The following is a 21,197-nucleotide window of genomic DNA, read 5'->3' as shown; positions in this document are numbered from 1 at the left end:
GTACCCCTTTCTTCCCAGGACCTGCCTTCTATATCCCAAATGACACATCAATGGCTCCACCTCCTTCAATCTAACCATATACTCTTCCTCTCACTCTCTGGAAAAATTATTTTTTAAAATTTCCATCATCTTGTAGGCAGTCCCTTGCCCTAACCAGACTTAGAGCCCTCAGAGTTAGTCTCCCTCCCTGTCTGTTTCCAGCACTCTCCTAAAAAACAGATCCTTTTGGGCTGGCCTCTCACATCTTTCGTGTGTCTAGGGCTCACCAGCACCTCCTGGGATGTGGCCTGCACAGTTTGATGCAGATGATTGAGGAACCAAGCCAGGCGAACATTTCGGGAGATTCGATAATCCTTTTTCATTAACAGGAACACCTGCCCAGCTTCTTCCACCTGGGAACAAAGAGCCATTAATACATCTTTAAAAAATGTCACCAAGTACCTGGAACACACAGATCACTGTACAAGTAACTTGCCCAAGGAACTCACCATCTGTGAGAGAGGAAAGCAGCAGAGGTGAAAAGGTTACCCCAACCTCCATGCAAGGTTTTCTCGGGGAGTCAATTCTCAACTCTCTGTTCCTGTTTGCTCGATACAGACCTCCATATAGATGAAGTGACCCTTCCATATTGTTTCCACAAAGTTTATGTGAGTTTCACCTATAAACTATAAGATTTTGAGGGCAAGGGCTGCGTCTTGATTCTATTTTTGTGCCCCTGTGCTTGGCAAATTGCTACAAACAGAGCAAATACTAGGACAAGTCCCTATTACATGAATGCCAGAGAGTTACTCCTAACAAGTCTTGATAACAGCAGGCACTGAAGACATTTTCACCGAAGGAATAGCAAGCCTTCCGAATACCTCAAAATCAAATCTGTGTGGGTCACAGTCCCCACCTCTGCACTTTCAGTTGTCAGCCCTCTAGTTCTTGCCTCCATTGCCTCACAGGTGGCCACTTCAACAACGCCCTTGCCCATGTCCTTGTCCTTCCGCTACACAAGTCCTGTCAAATCTTATCTCGGGATGAATTTGACATTTTCCCTTATCCATACATATACTATGGCAGCTGCGCTTGGACAGAAAGAAACTTGTCACCTTGCCAGCAGTGCCCACTCTAGCAGGACTTTGCCAGTCCTCTGAATTCTCCTGGCCAGCAGTCTTTCCTGTTCCCCACAGGAGGTTTTCCAATCCCTCAATCCCCTCCCAGCAGATAAACTTGCCCACAGTTCACAAAGGAAACAAAGGTCAACTGGTCTGAACTCCCCAATGTCTCTTCCTGATTAATCCTTATCTGTCACATTCCTTACTCCCTTTCTCTTGTCTGTCCTACACAAAATGGCAAATTTCTCCTCCTGTGTCCCTGATTAATGAGGGGAAGAACACCAGGTGGCAAGAACTGAAGAGCAGGTAGTAGAGGAGAAACAAACAGAAGTTAATAACTGCCTGTTGAGAACCATGATGTTGAAAGAAAGGAAGAATTTTTTTTTTCCAAAATGGGGAAATATGCATGGAGAGAAGACTGAAAAAGCCCTGGAAAACAATAATGAAGAGTTTTTGATGTCAGAGAAAAGAGTGGAGAACACAGACACAATGGCTGTGAAGTTGTAGAGTCTTTCTTCTGCTCCAAGACAGAAGAAAAGGGTAAAAAGATACAGAAAGAGGTACTGGAAAGTGATAAGGATGATAGCAGAAGACAAGAAAGAGGAACTCACATTTATTAAGCACCTAAAATATATGCAAAAGTACTCTGTAAAAGAAAAAAAAAAAAAGCGCCGGGCGCAGTGGCTCATGTCTATAATCCCAGAACTTTGGGAGGCCGAGGCGGGTAGACCACCTGAGGTCAGGAGTTCGAGACCAGTCTGGCCAACATGGTGAAACAAACCCCATCTCTACTAAAAATACAAAAATTAGCTAGGCGTGGTGGCGGGCGCCTGTAATCCCAGCTACTTGAGAGGCTGAGGCAGGAGAATCGCTTGAACCCAGGAGGTGGAGGTTGCAGTGAGCCAAGATCACACCCCTGCCCTCCAGTCTGGGCGACAGAGTGAGACTCCATCTCAAAAAAATAAAATAAAATAAAAAGTAAGAAAAAAAAGTACTCTGTAGAGGCCAAGTTCAAGAATTTCAGGTTCGGAAAGTCTGGGTTTGAATCCCAATTCAGCCTCTTATTAGCTGTGAGACAGTGGGAAGGGTGTATCACCTCTTTAAGCTTCAGTGTCCTCCTTTGTAAAACAGAGATAATTACAATACCAATCTAAAGTACTGTTCTATGGGGCAAGGAAAATCATGCATATGAAGTGCTCAGTACAATGCCTGGTAAAAGTTAACAATAACAGCTAGGCATAACGGTTCAAGCCTATGACCCCAACACTTTGGGAGGCTGAGGTGGGCAGACCGTTTGCACCTAGGAGTTCAAGACCAGCCTGGGCAACACAATGAAACCTCAACTCTACTACAAAAAACACAAAAATTAGCCGGGCGTAGTGGCTCGTGCCTATAGTCCCAGCTGCTCTGGAGGCTGAGATGGGAAGATCATCTGAGCCCAGGAGGTTGAGGCTGTAGCGAGCCATGATGGCACCACTGCACTCCAGCCTGAGCAACAGAGTGAGACCCTGTCCAAAAAAAAAAAAAAAAAAAGAGTCAACTATTACAGTTAACTATTACAACACTATACCAGGTTCTTTTTTTTTTTTTTTTTTTTTTTTTTTAGGCACAGTTTTGCTCTTATTGTCCAGGCTGGAGTGGCATGATCTCGGCTCACTGCAACCTCTGCCTCCTGGGTTCAAGCGATTCTCCTGCCTCAGCCTCTTAAGTAGCTGGGATTACAAGCGCCCGCCACCAAGCCCAGCTAATTTTTGTATTTTTAGTAGAGACGGGGTTTCACCATGTTGGCCAGGATGGTCTCGATCTCCTGACCTCGGGTGATTCACCAGCCTTGGCCTCCCGAAGAGCTGGGATTACAAGCGTGAGCCACCACGCCCAGCCTATACTAAGTTTTTTACATAAGTAAGCTCATTCAGTATTCACAACAAAACATTTAACAGGAGAAAACAGAGGTCCAAAAAGTTAAGTGATTTAACATAAGTAGTAGATGTAGGCTGAGAAGTCAAACCAAGGCCTGGTGAGCTGCAAAAGACCATCTACTGAGAGTGACAAATCAATAAAACTGAGGTCTCATGAGCATAAACGATTTAGTCACGAAAAGGAACACAATGTGGGTAATTAGCAGAAAGGATGTTTTGACATAATCAGAAAGATAAAAAGAGAAGTTAAATATCAACATGTTGTGATTGCGTATTATATTATCTCTCAATAACATCCAAAATCACATCTTAGGGCCAGATACTGTGGCTCAGGCTTGTAATTTCAGCACTTTGGGAGGCCAAAGCGGGCAAATCACTTAAGCCCAGCAGTTTGAGAACAGTCTGGGCCACATGGTGAAAGTCCATCTCTAAAAAATAAAATACAAAAATTAGCTGGGCATGGTGGTGAGCACCTGTAGTCCTAGCTACTCGGGAGATTGAGGTAGGAGCATTGCTTAAGTCTGGGAGGTTGAGGTTGCAGTGAGCTATGATCATACCACTGCACTCTAGCCTGGGCAAAAGAGCAAGATTCTGTCTCAAAAAATAAATTTAAAAAAATAATAAAATGAAATTACACCTTGGGAGATACTACTCTCAACACTGTGTTGAGACAGGCCCTGGCTAGGTTTTTGGATTCATCCTTTGAGTGAGTTTAAGCTACTAAAGGGATTCCACAAGACAGTAACATTATATCTGCATTTAAAAAATTACCTCTGGTGGCTGGGCACCGTGGCTCGCGCCTGTAATCCCAGCATTATGGGAGGCTGAGGCAGGCGGATCACGAGGTCAGGAGATCAAGACCATCCTGGCTAATGCAGTGAAACTCCGTCTCTACTGAAAGCACAAAAAATTAGCCGGGCGTGGTAGTGGGCGCCTGTAGTCCCAGCTACTCGGGAGGCTGAGGCAGGAGAATGGCATGAACCCGGGAAGTGGAGCTTGCAGTGAGCTGAGATCCGGCCACTGCACTCCAGCCTAGCAAGACTCCATCTCAAAATAAAATAAAATAAAACAAAAAAATTCCCTCTGGCTACTGTGTGATTCAGAAAGCACCCCACCGCTAACAACTAGGGGAGATGACAGTGGCTTTGACTAGAGCTACTCAAACTAGCCATTCTGTGAACTGTGTGAGACCAGGTCTTGATGAGATAATGCCAGGATGCAAAACCACCCGTCTTTCATTGTGAAAGTCTTATTACGGAAAACAAAAAGTTAGCTGAACAGTGAACTTAGTTGCATTTCAAGGGATCTTTAGGACAGGACAGAAAAGAATTGGTGATTCATTATAAGTCAGGACACAGGAGGAAAGTAGCAAAAAGGAAGGTGTCAAGGATGATTAAAGTAGCATTGGAAACCAGTATGCTGCAAAATGATTGTTTTTTTTTTTTTTTGAGACGGAGTCTCGCTCTGTTGCTCAGGTTGGAGTGTAGTGGTGCGATCTTGGCTCACTGCAACTTCCGCCTTCCCCGTTCAAGCGATTCTCCCACCTCAGCCTCCTGAGCAGCTGGGACTACAGGCGTGTGCCACCATGCCCGGCTATGTTTTACACTTTTAGTAGAGATGGTGTTTCACTATATTGGCCAGGCTGGTCTCGAACTCCTGACCTCGTGATCCGCCCACCTCCACCTCCCAAAGTGCTGGGAATACAGGCGTGAGCCACCGCACCCAACCTACTGCAAAATGATTTCTAAGTTAGCTACAAAAATTAGATAGTTATTCCTGACTACCACACCCCATCGAAAAGTTCCATCAAATTGTATACTCTTATTGCCATGCTCCTAAAAGCAGAAAAGAGGTCTATTTATTGGCAAAGAAAGAAATCACAGCAATTACTTGCCCTTTCTCTGATCCTTGGTTTTAAGGTGGGATACTAAACCAGGCAACCTCTCCTTCAGGTTTCACTTAGCTAGTGTGGGTGGGATATTATGTGTTGACTATGCTGGATCCTGCCAAAGTTCTTATCTAAAAAAGGATGTACAAGAGACTTACTGGAGTTTTAAAAAAGAATATTTTTGTTAAGGGATGGTTTTGGGCTCCGAACATTATCATAATAGGAAGGCTATCCTAATTCAGCAGCCATTCATTTATCACTGTATCTCCAGAGCCCAGTGCAGTGCCTGGCACATAGGATGTTCAATAAAATTGTGCTAAATAAGTGAATTTGCTATGGTTTTTTCTCCCCACCACCACCTTCTCCCCTCTCACTATATGTTCTAAGCAAAGCAAACTGGACATTTAAAACTAATCATAATTAGTACAGCTTTTCTCAAGATGAGATCATCTTAACACTAGTGTCAATACTACTTTCCTTTTGTTCTTTGGTATTAAATACTTGTTTTTTCAGATGCCAGCCCATTTCAGGTACGCAAGGAGAAACCAAGGAAAAGCGTTTCAGCCACATAAGGCCAGGGTTAAAAGGGGAAGAGCACGTGGTCATGGGTCAGCACTATAAGGACAGAGTTGGGCACGTGGTCACCTCATCTTCTAGGACTAAAATCATGGCAAATCTAGGTTTAATAAATGAACCTTTCCATGACTGTCTGCACTAAGTTAGGGTCCTATGTTGGGCATTCACACAGCACTCTGTATTTTTTCTTCACGACACCTGCCAGAGTTTATAATTAAGAATTTGTAGGGGCTGGCCGTAGTGGCTCACACCTGTAATCCCAGCACTTTGGGAGGCCAAGAGCTCGAGACAAGCCTGGCTAACGTGGCAAAACCCCACCTCTACTAAAAAATAAAAAAATTAGCTGGGCATAGTGGAGCACATCTGTAGTCCCAGCTACTCAGGGGACCGAGACAGGAGAATGGCTTGAACCCAGGAGGTGGAGGCTACAGTGAACCAAGATTGCACCACTGCACTCCAGCCTGGGCAACAGAGCAGAACTCCATCCATCTCTCCATCTTAAAAAAAAAAAAAAAAGGCCGGGCGCGGTGGCTCAAGCCTGTAATCCCAGTACTTTGGGAGGCCGAGACAGGCGGATCATGAGATCACAAGATCAAGACCATCCTGGCTAACACGGTGAAACCCCGTCTCTACTAAAAAATACAAAAAACTAGCCGGGCGAGGTGGCGGGCGCCTGTAGTCCCAGCTACTCCGGAGGCTGAGGCAGGAGAATGGCGTGAACCCGGGAGGCGGAGCTTGCAGTGAGCTGAGATCCGGCCACTGCACTCCAGCCTGGGCAAAGAATTTGTATACTTTAATGTTTGTTTCCTGTATAAGTCTGAAGATCTAGTGAGGTAGAGGCCATCTCTATATATTATTTCTCTTTTTTTTTTTTTTTTTTAGATGGAGTCTCGCTCTGTCGCCCAGGCTGGAGTGTGGTGGCGTGATATCAGCTCACTGCAAGCTCCGCCTCCTGGGTTCACACCATTCTCCTGCCTCAGCCTCCCGAGTAGCTGGGACTACAGGTGCCTACCACCACACCCGGCTAATTTTTTGTATTTTTAGTAGAGATGGGGTTTCACTATGTCAGCCAGGATGGTCTCGATCTCCTGACCTCGTGATCTGCCTGTCTAGGCCTCCTGAAGTGCTGGGATTACAGGAGTGAGCCACCACGCCCGGCCTTTTCTTGTTTTTTGTTTTTTGAGATGGAGTCTTGCTCTGTTACCCAGGATGGAGTGCAGCGGTGCCACCTTGGCTCACTGCAACCTCTGCCTCTTGGGTTCAAGTGATTCTTCTGCTTCGGGCTCCTGAGTAGCTGGGACTATAAATACGTGCCACCACATTCACTTAATTTTTGTATTTTCAGTAAAGGCAGGGTTTTGCCATGTTAGCCAGGCTGGTCTCGAACTTCTACCTCAGGTGATCCACCAGCCTCAGCCTCCCAAAGTGCTGGGATTACAGCTGTAAGCCACCACACCTGGCCTATACATTGTTTCCTGCTGTAACCCTAGCGCCTAGCACAGTGCCAAGACATACTAAGTGTTCCAATAATAATTGTTGAATACATGTATGAACAAGGAAAACTAATCTCACAAGCTGTATTTATTGTTTCCAGCTATTTTAATTTGTTACCAATAATTTCTAATTTTTCACTCTTCTATGAACATGGTTTTTGTTGCTGAAGAGTTCCTGTCCTTTATTCACTTCATCTTCCAATCATTTATGGAAAAAGTAAGCTATTCCATTTTTGGAGTTTTTCCTTTGCTTCCAGAAATGTTGTTTTTACCATGTTTTCACTAGTATCTTCTTTTTTATTGTTCCTGGAACCCTGAGGGAGTGCAAATGGGGGTTCTAACAGATTTGCTTTACGTTCCATTAGCTTTGTTTTAGAAAGAACAGTGTTACGGAAAGAAAGTGTTGTGATTTGATAGCTAAGACTCTGGGTGAGCTTCCTCCTGTATAAAAATACCACCTAGCCCAATGATGTGTGAAAGCACCTTGTAAAAAGTAATGTGTATAAATGCACAGATTAGTAATAACAAAGTGTTGCTGTTTACCTCGCTTCTTTGAATCAGAAGTCCTGCACAGCCATTCACTTCAGTTTTTTTTTCCCCCATACCTGTTTAGTTGGCAGAGTTGGGAATGTCTTCACATAGAGCCAGAATCTGTCTTTTTGATAATATCTTGAAAGCTTAAAATCTGTTGTCTTGAAAATATCTAACCCACTTTTTGTTTTACCTTCTAAGGCCACACAGGGAGAATCTGACCCTCTGCCAAATGAGAGTCTATTAAACACGTGATGACAGCCCCGAGTCTTTGCTTTTCTAAAATAAACATCTTTTGGGTTCTTTAAGTATCTCTCAAATGGCATGGTTTCAAGTTTCCTCACTATTTTATATCTTAGATTATGTGCCCATGAATGAATTCTGGCTGGGCTACTTTACAACTTAAAATGTGGGGACCAGAATGGAACATAATACTCAAGTGAGATCACAGATTCAGATTCTCCTACATTATACTTGCTCAGGAAACCTCCATGACTTTCTCACTTGTGCTGCTGTCCAAACACATCTCCCATTTTATCCTCATGCAGCTGGCTTTTTTGGACACATAAAATTATTCAATTAGTCCTGTCACATTGGATAAATTCAGTCTATTATTTTACAGTGAAGCTTAGAGTGTTGTTTCTTCTTCTACTAAATCTCTCCAGTTTGATTTCCATGCTAATTGGTTCAGGGTGCTATCATGCCCTCACTGAACTCCAAAAAGAACAAAGGCAAGGTAAGCATGCATGCATTCACTCAACAAATTTATGAAAAGCCTGGTACATGCTAGGCACTGGGCTAGGTACTAATGATACAATGAAAAGCAAAAACATGCATTTCCTGCTCTCATAAAACTTACTCTATAATGAAGGACAAAAACATTGATCAAATAATCACTGTAACTACTGTATAATTACACACTGAGTAAGTGCTCTGAAGGATAAGAATGTGGTTCTACAAAAACAAGTAACAGCCAGGTGCAGTGGCTCATGCCTGCAATCCCAGCACTTTGGAAGACCAAAGTGGGCAGATCACTTGAGCCTCAGGAGTTTGAGACCAGCCTGGGCAACACGGCAAAACCCTGTCTTTACAAAAAAATTATGAAAATTAGCTGGGTGTAGTGTTATGTGGCTGTAGTCCCAGCTACTTAGGAAACTAAGGTGGGAGGATCGCCTGAGCCCAGAGAGGTTGAGGCTTCAGTGAGCCATGACTGTACCACTGCACTCCAGCCTGGGTGACAGAGCAAGACCACATGCCCCACTCCCTGACCTCCCCCTCCCCACAAAAAAGCAAGCAAGTAACAAAGTAACCTGATTCAGGCTAATACCTTAAGAGAAAGTGATGCTAAAGGTTGAGCAGTGTTTGTTAAGTGAGGAGAGAATGGGGATAAACGAGATGGAGGACACAGACTACTAGACAGCTTTCTTTCGATTACCAGTTAGTAGGCCACTGAATTTTACTACTGTACAACTTCCATTTTTCCCACCTTTCCTTGAACGTTATTTTGAATGATGGACTGACTCTCCAAAGGCACAATGAAGTCTAGTTCATCAATCAGTTTTTACAGAATCCACCTTCCTGAAATCAGGAACATTTGCTGAACATTTGCCTACCCTTCTTGCAACATGCCCCTTCACATATGATCCTTCAAAGCCAACAACTATATTTTTTCTTTTTTTTTTTTTTTTTGAGACGGAGTTTCACTCTTGTTGCCCAGGCTAGAGTGTAATGGCGCCATCTTGGCTCACTGCAACCTCCGCCTCCTGGGTTTAAGCGATTCTCCTGCCTCAGCCTTCAGAGTAGCTGGGATTACAGGCATGCACCACCACGCCCGGCTAATTTTGTATTTTTGGTAGAGATGAGGTTTCTCCATGTTGGTCAGGCTGGTCTCGAACTCCTGACCTCAGGTGATCCACCCACCTCGGCCTCCCAAAGTGTTGGTGTTACAGGCATGAGCCACGGCGCCCAGCCCAACAACTATATTTTCAAAACATAATTTCTAAGTTCTCTTCACCTTCAAGATGTAATTTATCATAACTAGAAGACTTAATAATTTAAGCAGCTAGAATGGTGTTTTTCAAAGTGCGATCCAAGGACCAGCTGCATGAATAATCACCTGAAGTGCTTATGAAAATACAGAGTTGAGTCCCAGGCACCATCCCAGACCAACTGAATTAACAGTTGATGGGCTCCAGACTGGGTGCTGCGGCTCACACCTGTAGTCCCAGCTACTCGGGAGGCTGAGGCACAAGAATTGCTTGAACCTGGGAGGCGGAGGTTGCGGTGAGCCAAGATCACGCCACTGCACTCCAGCCTGGGTGACAGTGCAAGACTCCATCTCCAAAAAAAAAACCAGAGTTGATGGGCTCCAGAATCTACATTCTAACAAGGTCTCCAAGTGATTCTTCCACGTTAACACTTGAGAATCCCTGGATTAGTTCTCAGAGCATCCACACTCACATGGAGCTTCAAGTCCTCATATTAATCCCTCTTGAGTCTAAAGTTCATTACTCTTGGAGTAGTCTCGCAAGGTAGACAAAATAGTTTCGGAGTCAGGGACCTGGATTCAAATCTGGTTCTATCATTTGCTATCTAGGTGACCTTGGACAAGTTACTTAATTTTTCCAGGCCTCAGTTTCTTTATTGATAGCATGTGGATAAGATTATCTTCATAGGGATGTTGTTGCAATTAAACAGGAGAGGAAGGCTATCATTCTTTGGAACATTTATTGAGGCCTACATACCATTTATACCAAGATGAATAAAACATTACCAGGCACTGTGCTGCATACCATGTATACCAGGATGAATGAAGCATGGTCCATCTCATTAATTTGTTGCTTTGTCTTTTTGTACCTGTCCCTTTGTGATTAAGGTCTGATTTGTTTAGCCTTTTCTAACCCTTGTGCTGTCTTTTGTTAACACATTCCCACAAAATAATGCGGATTATTTCCCCTCTTGAACTGGTTAAACTCTTCTTACCACTACACATCAAAGTCCTGAGCCTTTAGCATGGCCTCAAGCTGCATCTTCTCCAGCCTTATCTCTCATCAATTCCCACTCAATTAAATGCATGTATTCCAGTGTTACAGCACCTAGGATCAAATGCTTGTTCCGCTGATTATTAACTATATGGCTTTGGCAGAGACTTACACTCTCTGTGCCTTAGTTTCCTCATCTGTGAAACTGGGATAATAAAAGTGCTTATTTTCGGATAATTTTTGAGTATCAGATGATACTCAGGAAGCATTCAGTAAGTGCTAGCTATTCTCATTGTCATACTGCATCCACACTAGGAGTTGTTTCCTCTTAGTTCTCTGAAGGCTCCAATGGGCTCCTTCTCACCTGAAGATCTTCACTATTCCCTTTGCCTGCAACGCTCTCTGCCTCTTCTTTCAGACAACTTCTACCTATTCAGGCTTCAGTTTAAATGTCATTCTTCTGAGTCTTCCTGATTCACAACCACTTAACAAGGTAGGTTGAGAACCACTGTTAAACACCCTAATTCACTCCTTTACAGCACTTATTATCCTAATTCAATCCTGTTTTCTCCATAAAGATAGGGACCATGTCTGTCTTACACTGCTGTGTATCCACCCTGATACTTAGCACAATTCTGACTCACACCAGCACTTGTAAAATATTTCAAGTGCGTGATGAATGAATGATTTCCTAAATCTGACTATACCTAATCTTTCTCTCTTGGGATCCTAACAGCCTCTAAAAGTCAATCACTTTATCATAGGGCAGAACTCTTCAGTCTCTTTACCTTCTGATAAAATTTTCAGAAATGCAAATCAGGAACTTAAAAAATGCTCAACTTAGGCCGGGCCCACCCCGCCTGTAATCGAGCACTTTGGGAGGCCAAGGTGGGAGGATGACGAGGTCAGGAGATCGAGACCATCCTGGCTAACACGGTGAAACCCCGTCTCTACCAAAAATACAAAAAATTAGCCGGGCATGGTGGTGGGCGCCTGTAGTCCCAGCTACTCGGGATGCTTAGGCAGAATGATGTGAACCCGGGAGGCGGAGCTTGCAGTGAGCCAAGATGGCGCCGCTGCACTACAGCTTGGGCAGCAGAGCAAGACTTCATCTCAAAAAAAAAAAAAAAAAAAGCTTACCTTTTGGCTGAGACTCCCAGGATTGTGTGTCTTGACTTGAAATTACTTTAGATCTGTACTGCTCTATATGGTAAAGACTACCATATGGGGCTACTGAGCACCTACAATGTTGCTAGACCAAAATGGATGTGCTATAAGTGTAAAATACAACACTAGATTTTAAAGACTTGGTACCAAAAAAATGTTAAATATCTCACAATATTTTGTATTTTATTACATTTTGAAAATGTTGGGAGTTTGGGTTAAATATATCTTTAAAATTTATTTCATTTATTTTTTTATGTGGCTATCAGAAAACCTAATATTACACACATGGCTTGCTTCAGATTTCTACAGGACGGTGTCGTTCTAGACTATTTGCCTAAAAGGTAGGTTGTATTTCCCCACAACATCCCTCCACGTCCTTTCACTTTCTAATGAAACATCCTCTAAACTGTTTCACAGTTTTTCTTGTATTAATATTTCTGATTGATCTTGACTGATATTTCTGATGCATGGGCTATTCTACCACCTCTGTGAACATGACTATTTTTAAAAAGGCATGGTTTCCCACAACCATATTCAATGTTGGGTCTTATCACACCAAATCCCAGTGAACAGGGGATTTACCATTCTGTGGCTACTTTATTATTTATACTATGAACAATATGGTTAAGAACACAAGGACTGGAGCCTGGCCATCTGTTTTGGAGTCCTGACTATAATATTTAACAGCTGTGTAACTTTGTTACTTTTTTTTTTTTTTTTTGAGACGGAGTTTCACTCTTGTTGCCCAGGCTGGAGTGCAATGGCCTGAACTCAGCTCATCGCAACCTCTACCTCCCCGGTTCAAGCGATTCTTCTGCCTCAGCCTCTTGAGTAGCTGGGATTACAGGCCTGCGCCACCATGCCCAGCTAATTTTGTATTTTTGGTATAGACAGGCTGTCTCCATATTGGTCAGGCTGGTCTCGAACTCCTGACCTCAGGTGATCCGCCCCTCGGCCTCCCAAAGTGTTGGGATTACAGGTGTGAGCCACTGCGCCCAGCCTACTTTGTTACTCTTAATATCTCTGTGCCTTGGTTCCTAAACCAAAAAAAAGGAGATAACAGTGTCCACTTCATAGGGCTGACAGAATTAACTGATACTGGTAAAGCGCTTAGAATGGTGCCAAGCATGCAGTATGTATGCAGTAATGAATACTATTTGTATCATTATACACATCTCTCACCCTTTCCACCTACTAATATACTGGCACCTTTCCTAGTGGTGGTGTTTTATCCAAATCTGAGATTTTAAGCTCAGATCTTCTAACTCCAAATTGCTACTTCCTGGATGAGTGGCATTTTGAGTAAGGTACTAAATCTCATTTTTCAGTTTTCTCCTCTGTGAGAACGCCATCTTCCTTGCAGAAGTCTGAATGACACAAGGTATATAAGGTTCCTTGCATGTTCCTTAGCATCTAATGAATATCTCATATCCCCTTTCTGGTTTATTACATGTGATCCTTACAACACACTGTAAGACACATATTTTATAAAGAAGGAAACAGGATCCGGGAAGACTCGCCTGAGCTTGCACAGATTAGCTACATGACGGCGCCAATATTGGAGCGAGGTCTCAGTTCGACTCAAATGTTTTTTTCATGAAATTAAAGCTGCTTTTCTAAAAGCATGGGCCCTAGAACTAAATGAATTCATGCTGTTTACAGCATTCCAATGCCTAAAGAAATACAAAAACCGGCAAACTAAATCTACTGCCGTGTTGCCCATTGAAACTGCAACAGAAAGTCAAAATACAAATTTTGTTAATACCACTATCGTTAGGTCAAAGAGTTGACGACGCGGATGACACGTCAGTAAACAAAACAAAGCAAAAAGAGTTACTCCTTTAGCTCCCCGAGGAAACTGCAGACCGCGTCCCATAGTCCGCAGGGGTACCATAGTCGGGCCTTCCGGGCTGGGCTGGTCCCTGCCGAGGCTACGCAGCCCGGCCACCCCCAGACCCAGAGGAGGCCAACGCCACGCCTGCCCGCCGGACCCTCCCCCTCGGATCTCAGGGCCCAGTGCTGCGTCCGCCCGCCCCTCACCTCCGGCTCGGGGCGCTCCGAGGCCATCACACAAGCCCTCCCGCGCCGGCCCGGGCCTGTGTGTTCCACTCTTGACCCCTGACCTGGCTACCTCGGCACCCGGAAGGAACCGGAAGTGGGTGGGAGGGCCGAGTTCCAGTTTTCTGATTGGTGGACGAAGCCTTCTCAGCGGCGTTTGCTGACAGGAAAACCGGAAGTGGAAATCGTTGCAGTCGCCTCGGCCGCCGCAATGCAGGTGAGAGCCGCGTTGGGCGTGCTAGCGGCTGGCCAGCTTCGGCTACAGGGAGCCAGAGTGGGCTGGCTAAGGAGAATGAAGAGTTGGGACTGAGAAGAGAGGGCAGAACCCACGGCTGATAAGGGAACGTGGGTTGGGGGGCGAGGTTAATTGGAGAGGGAGCGGCGCAGATGAGAGGTGGGGGTGGAGCTCGCCTGACAGAAGGCGGTCGGGCTAAATCCGGAGGGAGGAGGCAGCACTGACTTGCTTGGCGTGGGAAAGGATTAGGTTGTAATACGGGGAGGCCGAGATGCAGTCCAAGGAAGACGGCTCAGGAGGTGGTGGGTTGGCTCAGGCCCTGTCCTAAGCTGCTGGATGGAGGCTGTTGGATGCCGATATAGCAGGGGATCTAATTGGAAAGAAGCCCAAGCAGTGAGGGAATTGTGGGCCGCGGTGTCCGAAAGCTAAGCAGCTTGTAATGTGAGGCCATGGTGGAACCCAGGATCAAGTTCCTGTCAGGCACCTTAGCAGGTTTGCAAGACAGTTTTGCATCACTCTTCCCAGCCTGTGCCCTATAGTTGTTAAGGGTGAAGAAATGGAATAAAACAGGATACCACCGATGGGAAGGAAATGCTTTGCAGACCCCCCGCATTTTAATTTGTTTGTTCAGTGCTTAGAAGCATGTGCGGTTTTGGTTTTCATTTGTCACTTAGTTTCCTGCAGCTGGTAGTCTCAAGAAATGTTATTGGGTTGACCGAGCTTGTGAAAGAGGCACGGGAATATTGACACAGAGATAGATGGGTGCATATTAATTCAGCGAGGAGAAGGTTGAAACATGAAATGATGAGAGCAGATGGAAAGCTGGAGTGGTTGGTGGGGGGAGGGAAAGAGGAGAGCAGGACTGGTATTCAGAGAAGTCTTCATGAGTAGGCAGATTTCCCAGAGACTGACAAGAGAGCCAGGCTCACAAATGCTAGGATGGAGGAAGCTGGAGTGCATGTGCTACAGAGGTGCACATGAGATAATGATCTGGCATTAGGTTTGTCGAAAATGTCTCAATGAGGGAGTGTAGGGTGTACCTAATACAGAGAAAAACCAGGCATAGATTAGGAGCGGATGGGAAAAAGGAATCAGTTGGTGGAAGTACTTGGGTCAGGCAAACGGTTGAAAGGTCTCAGGGTTGATGCTGTCTATAACCCAAATACCACAGATAGGAAACAACCTGGTTATCCTATGCCAATGAGATCCTGTTACCTGACTGGTGTTTGCACACCATCTCCTTGGCTTTTCAGCCCTCCTTTCTATGTGTCATACTTGTTTATCTGGGTAACCAACCTGTTCCTATTGGTGCAGAGAGAGGAGAAGCAACTTGAGGCATCATTAGATGCACTGCTGAGTCAAGTGGCTGATCTGAAGAACTCACTGGGAAGTTTCATTTGCAAGTTGGAGAACGAGTATGGCCGGCTGACCTGGTAAGGGTTGCCAGGGCAAGCTAGGGAGGGCTTATGGGTGGGGGGGCCTAGCCTTCTGATGAATAGGACACTTCTAATGATGTAACCATTTATCAGTTTACAAACATCTTTTGATTTGGAAAGAGCTGGGTTTCGTAACATTTAGCAAGTGGCTTCCATGGCAAGGAAGTAGAGAAATGCTCGGTTTCCTAACCCAAGTTCGTTATAGCTTTCAATTCTTACCCTTTGACTTCTCTGGTGAGGAGGTCCTCCTATTACAGCTCTATTTGTGCTGGATCTCTTGCCACAAATATGGCTGAGTCCTTTAGATCCAACCTACTCTGAAGTGTGGATCCTATTTCCAGGCTGGAAAGAAGGATTTTACCGGGTTTCTGAAGTTTTAGTTATAACAGTATAGTCCTATTTTGCCACTGTTCCTCACCTCATTCAAACAATGAACTGGGTTTTTTCTACATCTGTTTCATAAACTGAAACTATGTCCCTCTTTCATAGCCCTGTCATCCTTGTTAGTCTCTTCCCACTTAGGCTAGTCATAGGGCTATGAGACTTTTGGGGGTAGATCCGAGTGTTCCTAGCCTGAAGGAACTAGGACTATTTTACTAAGAACCACCCAAGGAAGGGGTGGAACATTCTGACACCTTCTTACTGCCAACAGGCCATCTGTCCTGGACAGCTTTGCCTTGCTTTCTGGACAGTTGAACACTCTGAACAAGGTCTTGAAGCATGAAAAAACACCGCTGTTCCGTAACCAGGTCATCATCCCTCTGGTGTTGTCTCCAGACCGAGATGAAGATCTCATGGTAACAGCAGAAAAAGAATACAACTTGGGAAATTAAGGAGTTTTTTAGGCTTCTTTACTATTTAGGGAAATTAAGTTCTTAGCTGAGAACTTAGAAATAATTTTGGAGGCCTTGCTTTTTGTTCTTCTGAAGGTGGGAGAGCCACTCCCAAATAGTGTTGTAATAACCTGAGGGGTATGTCACCAAGGCTGGTACCTTCCTTCTCCAACATCTGTCTCAAGCCACAAAGTCTGCCCTTTGGTGACTTTGTCTGTTTCAGTCTTTGAAACGTGACAGACAGTGATAGTTTAATTTGCCTCTAGGTCTGGTAGAGATAGGGATGTGAGAAGACACAAAAAATGAAGGCTGGAGTAAAGGAGATTGTGTCCTAGGAAACTAGATATTATGTCTTAGGTTGTATTTTCCTTGAAAATGCACTGTTTGCCTGTGGATGGGACTGTATATCAGGCCAGATAGAATCTTCTTGGAGTGGATAGTAGGATCAATAAAATCTGTGTGTTGCAGCGGCAGACTGAAGGACGGGTGCCCGTTTTCAGCCATGAGGTAGTCCCTGACCATCTGAGAACCAAGCCTGACCCTGAGGTGGAAGAACAGGAGAAGCAACTGACGACAGATGCTGCCCGCATTGGTGCAGATGCAGCCCAGGTTGGACTGAGTCACTGCCTTGCTGCCCCATCCCTATCCCATCATGAGAAGCTAGGCATTACCATTTCTGTCTAGTAGGGATGCATAGTTGGTTGCACCTAAGCTGCTTCTGGCAGAACCCAAGGAATAAATTTGTCCATATCGTTTCCTAGTTACCCTAATCTCTGCACAAATTTGTGTGTTACAGAAGCAGATCCAGAGCTTGAATAAAATGTGTTCAAACCTTCTGGAGAAAATCAGCAAAGAGGAGCGAGAATCAGAGAGTGGAGGTATGGTGGACTGGTGGCAAAACAGAGAAGGAGAGGTATATAAGATCACTGGAATGGGAATGGTTGTTTCGAGAGTAGTGAAGTTAGGACACAAGAGTGAACTGCTTTAGGGTTTGCGTCCATTCTGTTAGCCTTTTGTATTTAAGGCCAACCCTGAAGCAGTGGAGGAAATGGGCAAAGTAAGAAGAGAGAATTCTGAGATAGGCTTGGGGGTCCTCTGGCTCTTTTTATGGGCTGTGAGGGAGTCTAGATGCTGCTGAATTCAGAACTCTAAACCCTGGCACTCATACTGGTCTTCCAGCTGCCACGTTCAGTCCTGCATCAGAAACATACTTCAGGATCCCCGCTTACTTTTTCTTCAGGTCTCCGGCCAAACAAGCAGACCTTTAACCCTACAGACACTAATGCCTTGGTGGCAGCTGTTGCCTTTGGGAAAGGACTGTCTAACTGGAGACCTTCAGGCAGCAGTGGTCCTGGCCAGCCAGGCCAGCCAGGAGCTGGGACGATCCTTGCAGGAACCTCAGGATTACAGCAGGTGCAGATGGCAGGAGCTCCAAGCCAGCAGCAGCCAATGCTCAGTGGGGTACAAATGGCTCAAGCAGGTCAACCAGGTAAGGTGGCAGGGGTTGAAAGGAAGTTGACTTTGAGCAGGGGAGTTGGAGGGAATAAGCTAGATTATCTGGGCCTCCAGCATCTCTAGACCTAGAGATTTTCTCCATTTCTCCTTTGCACTGTGACCCAGGAAATAATTTTCAGAAGTAAAAAAATCTCATTTGAGACTCTGCATAGGCACCAGAGAGTGAGGAAGAACTTTGAGTAACAGAAACTGCTCTCATTTCCCATCTCCATCTCACATCTCTGTGTCAACTATCCTTCGGTCCCATTTATTCTGGTATTAGATATGTTGTCAGTGTCTCTTCTTAGGTAGAGAAATCAGCGGTCAGATCTTAAGACCGTTTGGTAGGTGCATTAGGAATTGACACGCAGGCCAGTTTTCCAGTCCTACATGTATTCTTTTCTCTGTATCATGCCTCTCTTGCTCTTGGCTTCCTGCTTTCTCTCCTACTCATTTTTAGAATAGTCTAGATGGAGGCAGCTAGAAGAGTTATTTCCTCCAAGCTGTCTAGGAGAAGGGACAATTAAAACAAAGATTCTGCAGTTCTTTTTTTTTTTTTTTTTTTTTTTTGAGACGGAGTCTCGCTCTGTCGCCCAGGCTGGAGTGCAGTGGCCGGATCTCAGCTCACTGCAAGCTCCGCCTCCCGGGTTCACGCCATTCTACTGCCTCAGCCTCCCGAGTAGCTGGGACCACAGGCGCCCGCCACCTCGCCCGGCTAATTTTTTGTATTTTTTAGTAGAGACGGGGTTTCACCGTGTTAGCCAGCATGGTCTCGATCTCCTGACCTCGTGATCCGCCCATCTCCGCCTCCCAAAGTGCTGGGATTACAGGCTTGAGCCACCGCGCCCGGCCCTCTGCAGTTCTTATGATATTAAAAAAAAAAAACAATGAGAGAAAGTACTCTTTTTACCTGTGACATTAAATGGGGGTCACACAGGTTTAGCTATCTTTTCTAGGAGTGGATGAACAGACTATTCTCCCATATCACTTCTTTCCTCCTGGACACCTTCAGGGAGAGAGCTGGGTGAAGAACCATACTTCTGACCTTTGTCAAACAAGGTCAGATGCTACAGAGGTTCTGAGATGATAAAGGAGGTGACAGAGGGAACCTGAGATACCACATTTCTGATTTGTCGTGAAAGTCTTACCTTGCTTGAGATGTCTTTCTTCATGTTCCTTTCAGGGAAAATGCCAAGTGGAATAAAAACCAACATCAAGTCGGCTTCAATGCATCCCTACCAGCGGTGAGTGTGGCTGGCAACCTCGACTCCCTGGTGCTCTTTGCAGAGTTGGGCAGTGAAATTATCTTTTGCTCAAGGCTCACCTAGATGGGTACAATAAAAAGAACATGGGCTTTCAGCAACAGACAAATCCCACTTCCACCACTGACTAGCTGTGTGACCTTGGACAAGTGACCTAATTTTCTGAGCCTGTTTCTCATTTGTAAATGGTGATAATACCTACCTTATAGAGTTGTTGTGAGGATTAAAATGAGGAAATGAATGTAAAGCACTTAGCACAGTATATGAAATAATGGGTATTCAATAAATGATAGTTTCTACAGATCCTTTTCCCTACCACCCTCCACAGTCCTTGATCCAGAACTTACCCTGATCTGATACTGCCTCATGTCAATGGTGAGCTGATGGACACAAGATCAAATAAGGCTTTGCTTATTTTATGCTGCCAAAAACTGTAGCAACCTCTGTGTTCTTAGAGGCACACTGTCTTTGCAGGCCCTCCTGCCCGGTTTTCATTCTGGCTATCCCTCTAAGGTGCAAGGTGAAGAAGCTTCTGGGTCAGGAAGAAAAAAAAAATGCCCGCCTACAGCTCTGGTGAAGCTTGGGCCTGCTGTCCTTTCTGTGCTCTGAAAAGCCAACTTGGCTCTTACCTGGCAAATAGTCATAAAGTCCCCTATTCTTTACCCCACCCTTATCACACGAGGCTTTCTCAGGAAGTGGCTCTGCCAGGCAGGACTATGTGGGAAAGGGTTTTTTCTTAGCACATGAAAAAGCCCCTTCCCCTGGACTCGTGTTTCTTATTTTGGAGGGAGAAGGGAATTGCACTTCACACTGCCATCAGGGTTTAGTTGACCTCATAATGGTGCCCAGTTTCTCGACTGGCCAGGATGGCTTTCCTTCATTTCCCTAAGCCTGTGGCCCAAATGGTGAACCAGATTGATGGTGGGAGGGGGCAACCCCCAGTAACTTTGCCTGCTTTTATAAAGTTGAACAAAGTGAATTTAGACATTCAGGCTAATCTGCCTTTCTTAGTACTTGTTTGTCGGCATGGGCAGGGGTTGAGTCAGCAGAAGTGGACCAAAGGATTCCTCTGAATAAAGTTATTTAAATTGATGTTCACTGGCTCAGGGTTGTCTGACAGTAATTTATGAGAGCACTACATAGGGATCAGAGGCAATTTCAAGAGTGCTGCAAGGCAGTTCTAATTTGCTCTCCATAAAAAAGTTTTCATATCTTTAATTAGCTTTGATCTAAAAATCCTGCGACTTCCCTCCTGCTCATACCTTCCAGCTGCCTTTTTTCTGTTCTCTTCTATCACACACTGGTGCTTTGGCATTTGTTCAGTGCCAAACAAAGTTCTGCCAGGCTGTGGCAGCAAAGGACTGGAAAAGTCCCAGATGTCACATCTGTTACCATTCCATCAAGACGAGGAATGGTATCCACAAAGCTCACTGACCACAATACATAGCAGTAGGGGAGTCTGGTCACCAGCTCTGAGGCAAAGACAGACCTTTCCCCTACTTAAACTGTTCCAACTCATCAGCCTGCTGAGGTGTTCTCTATCTTCTCACCTCTTCCCTTCCCACTGGAAATGTCAAAGCTAACTGGCATATTGGGTAGAGTTTGAGCTGTGCTTCTCTGAAACCCCTGGAGCGTCTATTGGTGACTGTTGCCCTTTACTCCACCAAAAGGTTTCCTCCTATTGAACAGCACCAACCGCAGGATTTTTTTGTGTCCCAGGCAAATACTGACTTCATCCCCACCATACTATTAAAATAGATTCCTTGTCATCCAAGAATGGAAATGTCCTCTTGCCCCAACAGGAACGTATGCAGGATGTCACCTACATCTTGTTCCCCTAAGCAAACACTCCTTCCTCTAGAGGGACTCCTCTACATTCAGCACTGTAGGAGTGCATGCTCTCATTTATATCCCCCATCCTCAAAACAATCATTTGGGGTACACATATCTCACGAGTGTCTCCCACTTTGGGGTCCATACAGTCTAGTAAATGCCTCTAGAGAGTATGTATCTCCCACCCCTAACATACTCATTCCCTCAGGAGGAATACATATAGAATTTCCTTTGAAGAAGGGGACATGACCTATTTACTGCCTCAGATTTAGGATTTGTAAAAGGTGACTATTGGCCTACTCTGGTAACATGCCTCTGTTTTTGACTGCCCTGTTTTGCTTGGAGATCGTGCTTTCTCCTATTCTTGGGTCCCCTGGAGAAAGAGATTAGG

At 44.9% G+C, this 21,197-nt stretch overlaps 2 protein-coding genes across 7 annotated transcripts in view; one reads left to right on the top strand and one right to left on the bottom strand.

Annotated features, from left to right (window-relative positions):
* The window catches only part of SZT2 (SZT2, KICSTOR complex subunit), a 65,492-nt gene extending 51,689 nt beyond the window's left edge, over window positions 1-13,803 (bottom strand). The window contains exons 1-2 of the mRNA XM_025395250.1: window positions 13,696-13,803; window positions 267-392 (exon numbers count right to left, since the gene is read on the bottom strand). Of these exons, the coding sequence (XP_025251035.1) occupies window positions 267-392; window positions 13,696-13,722 (153 nt within the window). The 5' untranslated portion in view covers window positions 13,723-13,803. The remainder of the gene's footprint in view (window positions 1-266; window positions 393-13,695) is intronic.
* Window positions 13,804-13,881: 78 nt separating this feature from the next.
* Window positions 13,882-20,074, top strand: MED8 (mediator complex subunit 8). 6 transcript variants are annotated; one of them, XM_025357380.1, is made up of 8 exons: window positions 13,882-13,930; window positions 15,263-15,381; window positions 16,037-16,181; window positions 16,686-16,826; window positions 17,014-17,095; window positions 17,458-17,706; window positions 18,895-18,955; window positions 19,448-20,074. In XM_025357380.1, exons 1-8 carry the CDS (start codon window positions 13,925-13,927, stop codon window positions 19,548-19,550), a joined length of 906 nt encoding a protein of 301 aa, XP_025213165.1. In that variant the 5' UTR covers window positions 13,882-13,924; the 3' UTR covers window positions 19,551-20,074. The 6 variants fall into 6 exon arrangements, with proteins under 6 accessions (XP_025213165.1, XP_025213251.1, XP_025212910.1 ...); XM_025357466.1 differs by having other exon boundaries at window positions 15,202-15,381; window positions 16,055-16,181; window positions 18,895-20,065; XM_025357125.1 differs by lacking the exon at window positions 13,882-13,930 and having other exon boundaries at window positions 15,013-15,381.
* Window positions 20,075-21,197: the final 1,123 nt, after the last annotated feature.

The sequence above is a fragment of the Theropithecus gelada genome, chromosome 1 (genome assembly GCF_003255815.1).
Source record: "Theropithecus gelada isolate Dixy chromosome 1, Tgel_1.0, whole genome shotgun sequence".
In the NCBI taxonomy this organism is placed as follows: Eukaryota; Metazoa; Chordata; class Mammalia; order Primates; family Cercopithecidae; genus Theropithecus; species Theropithecus gelada.
This window is presented reverse-complemented; position numbering and strand designations above follow the sequence as displayed.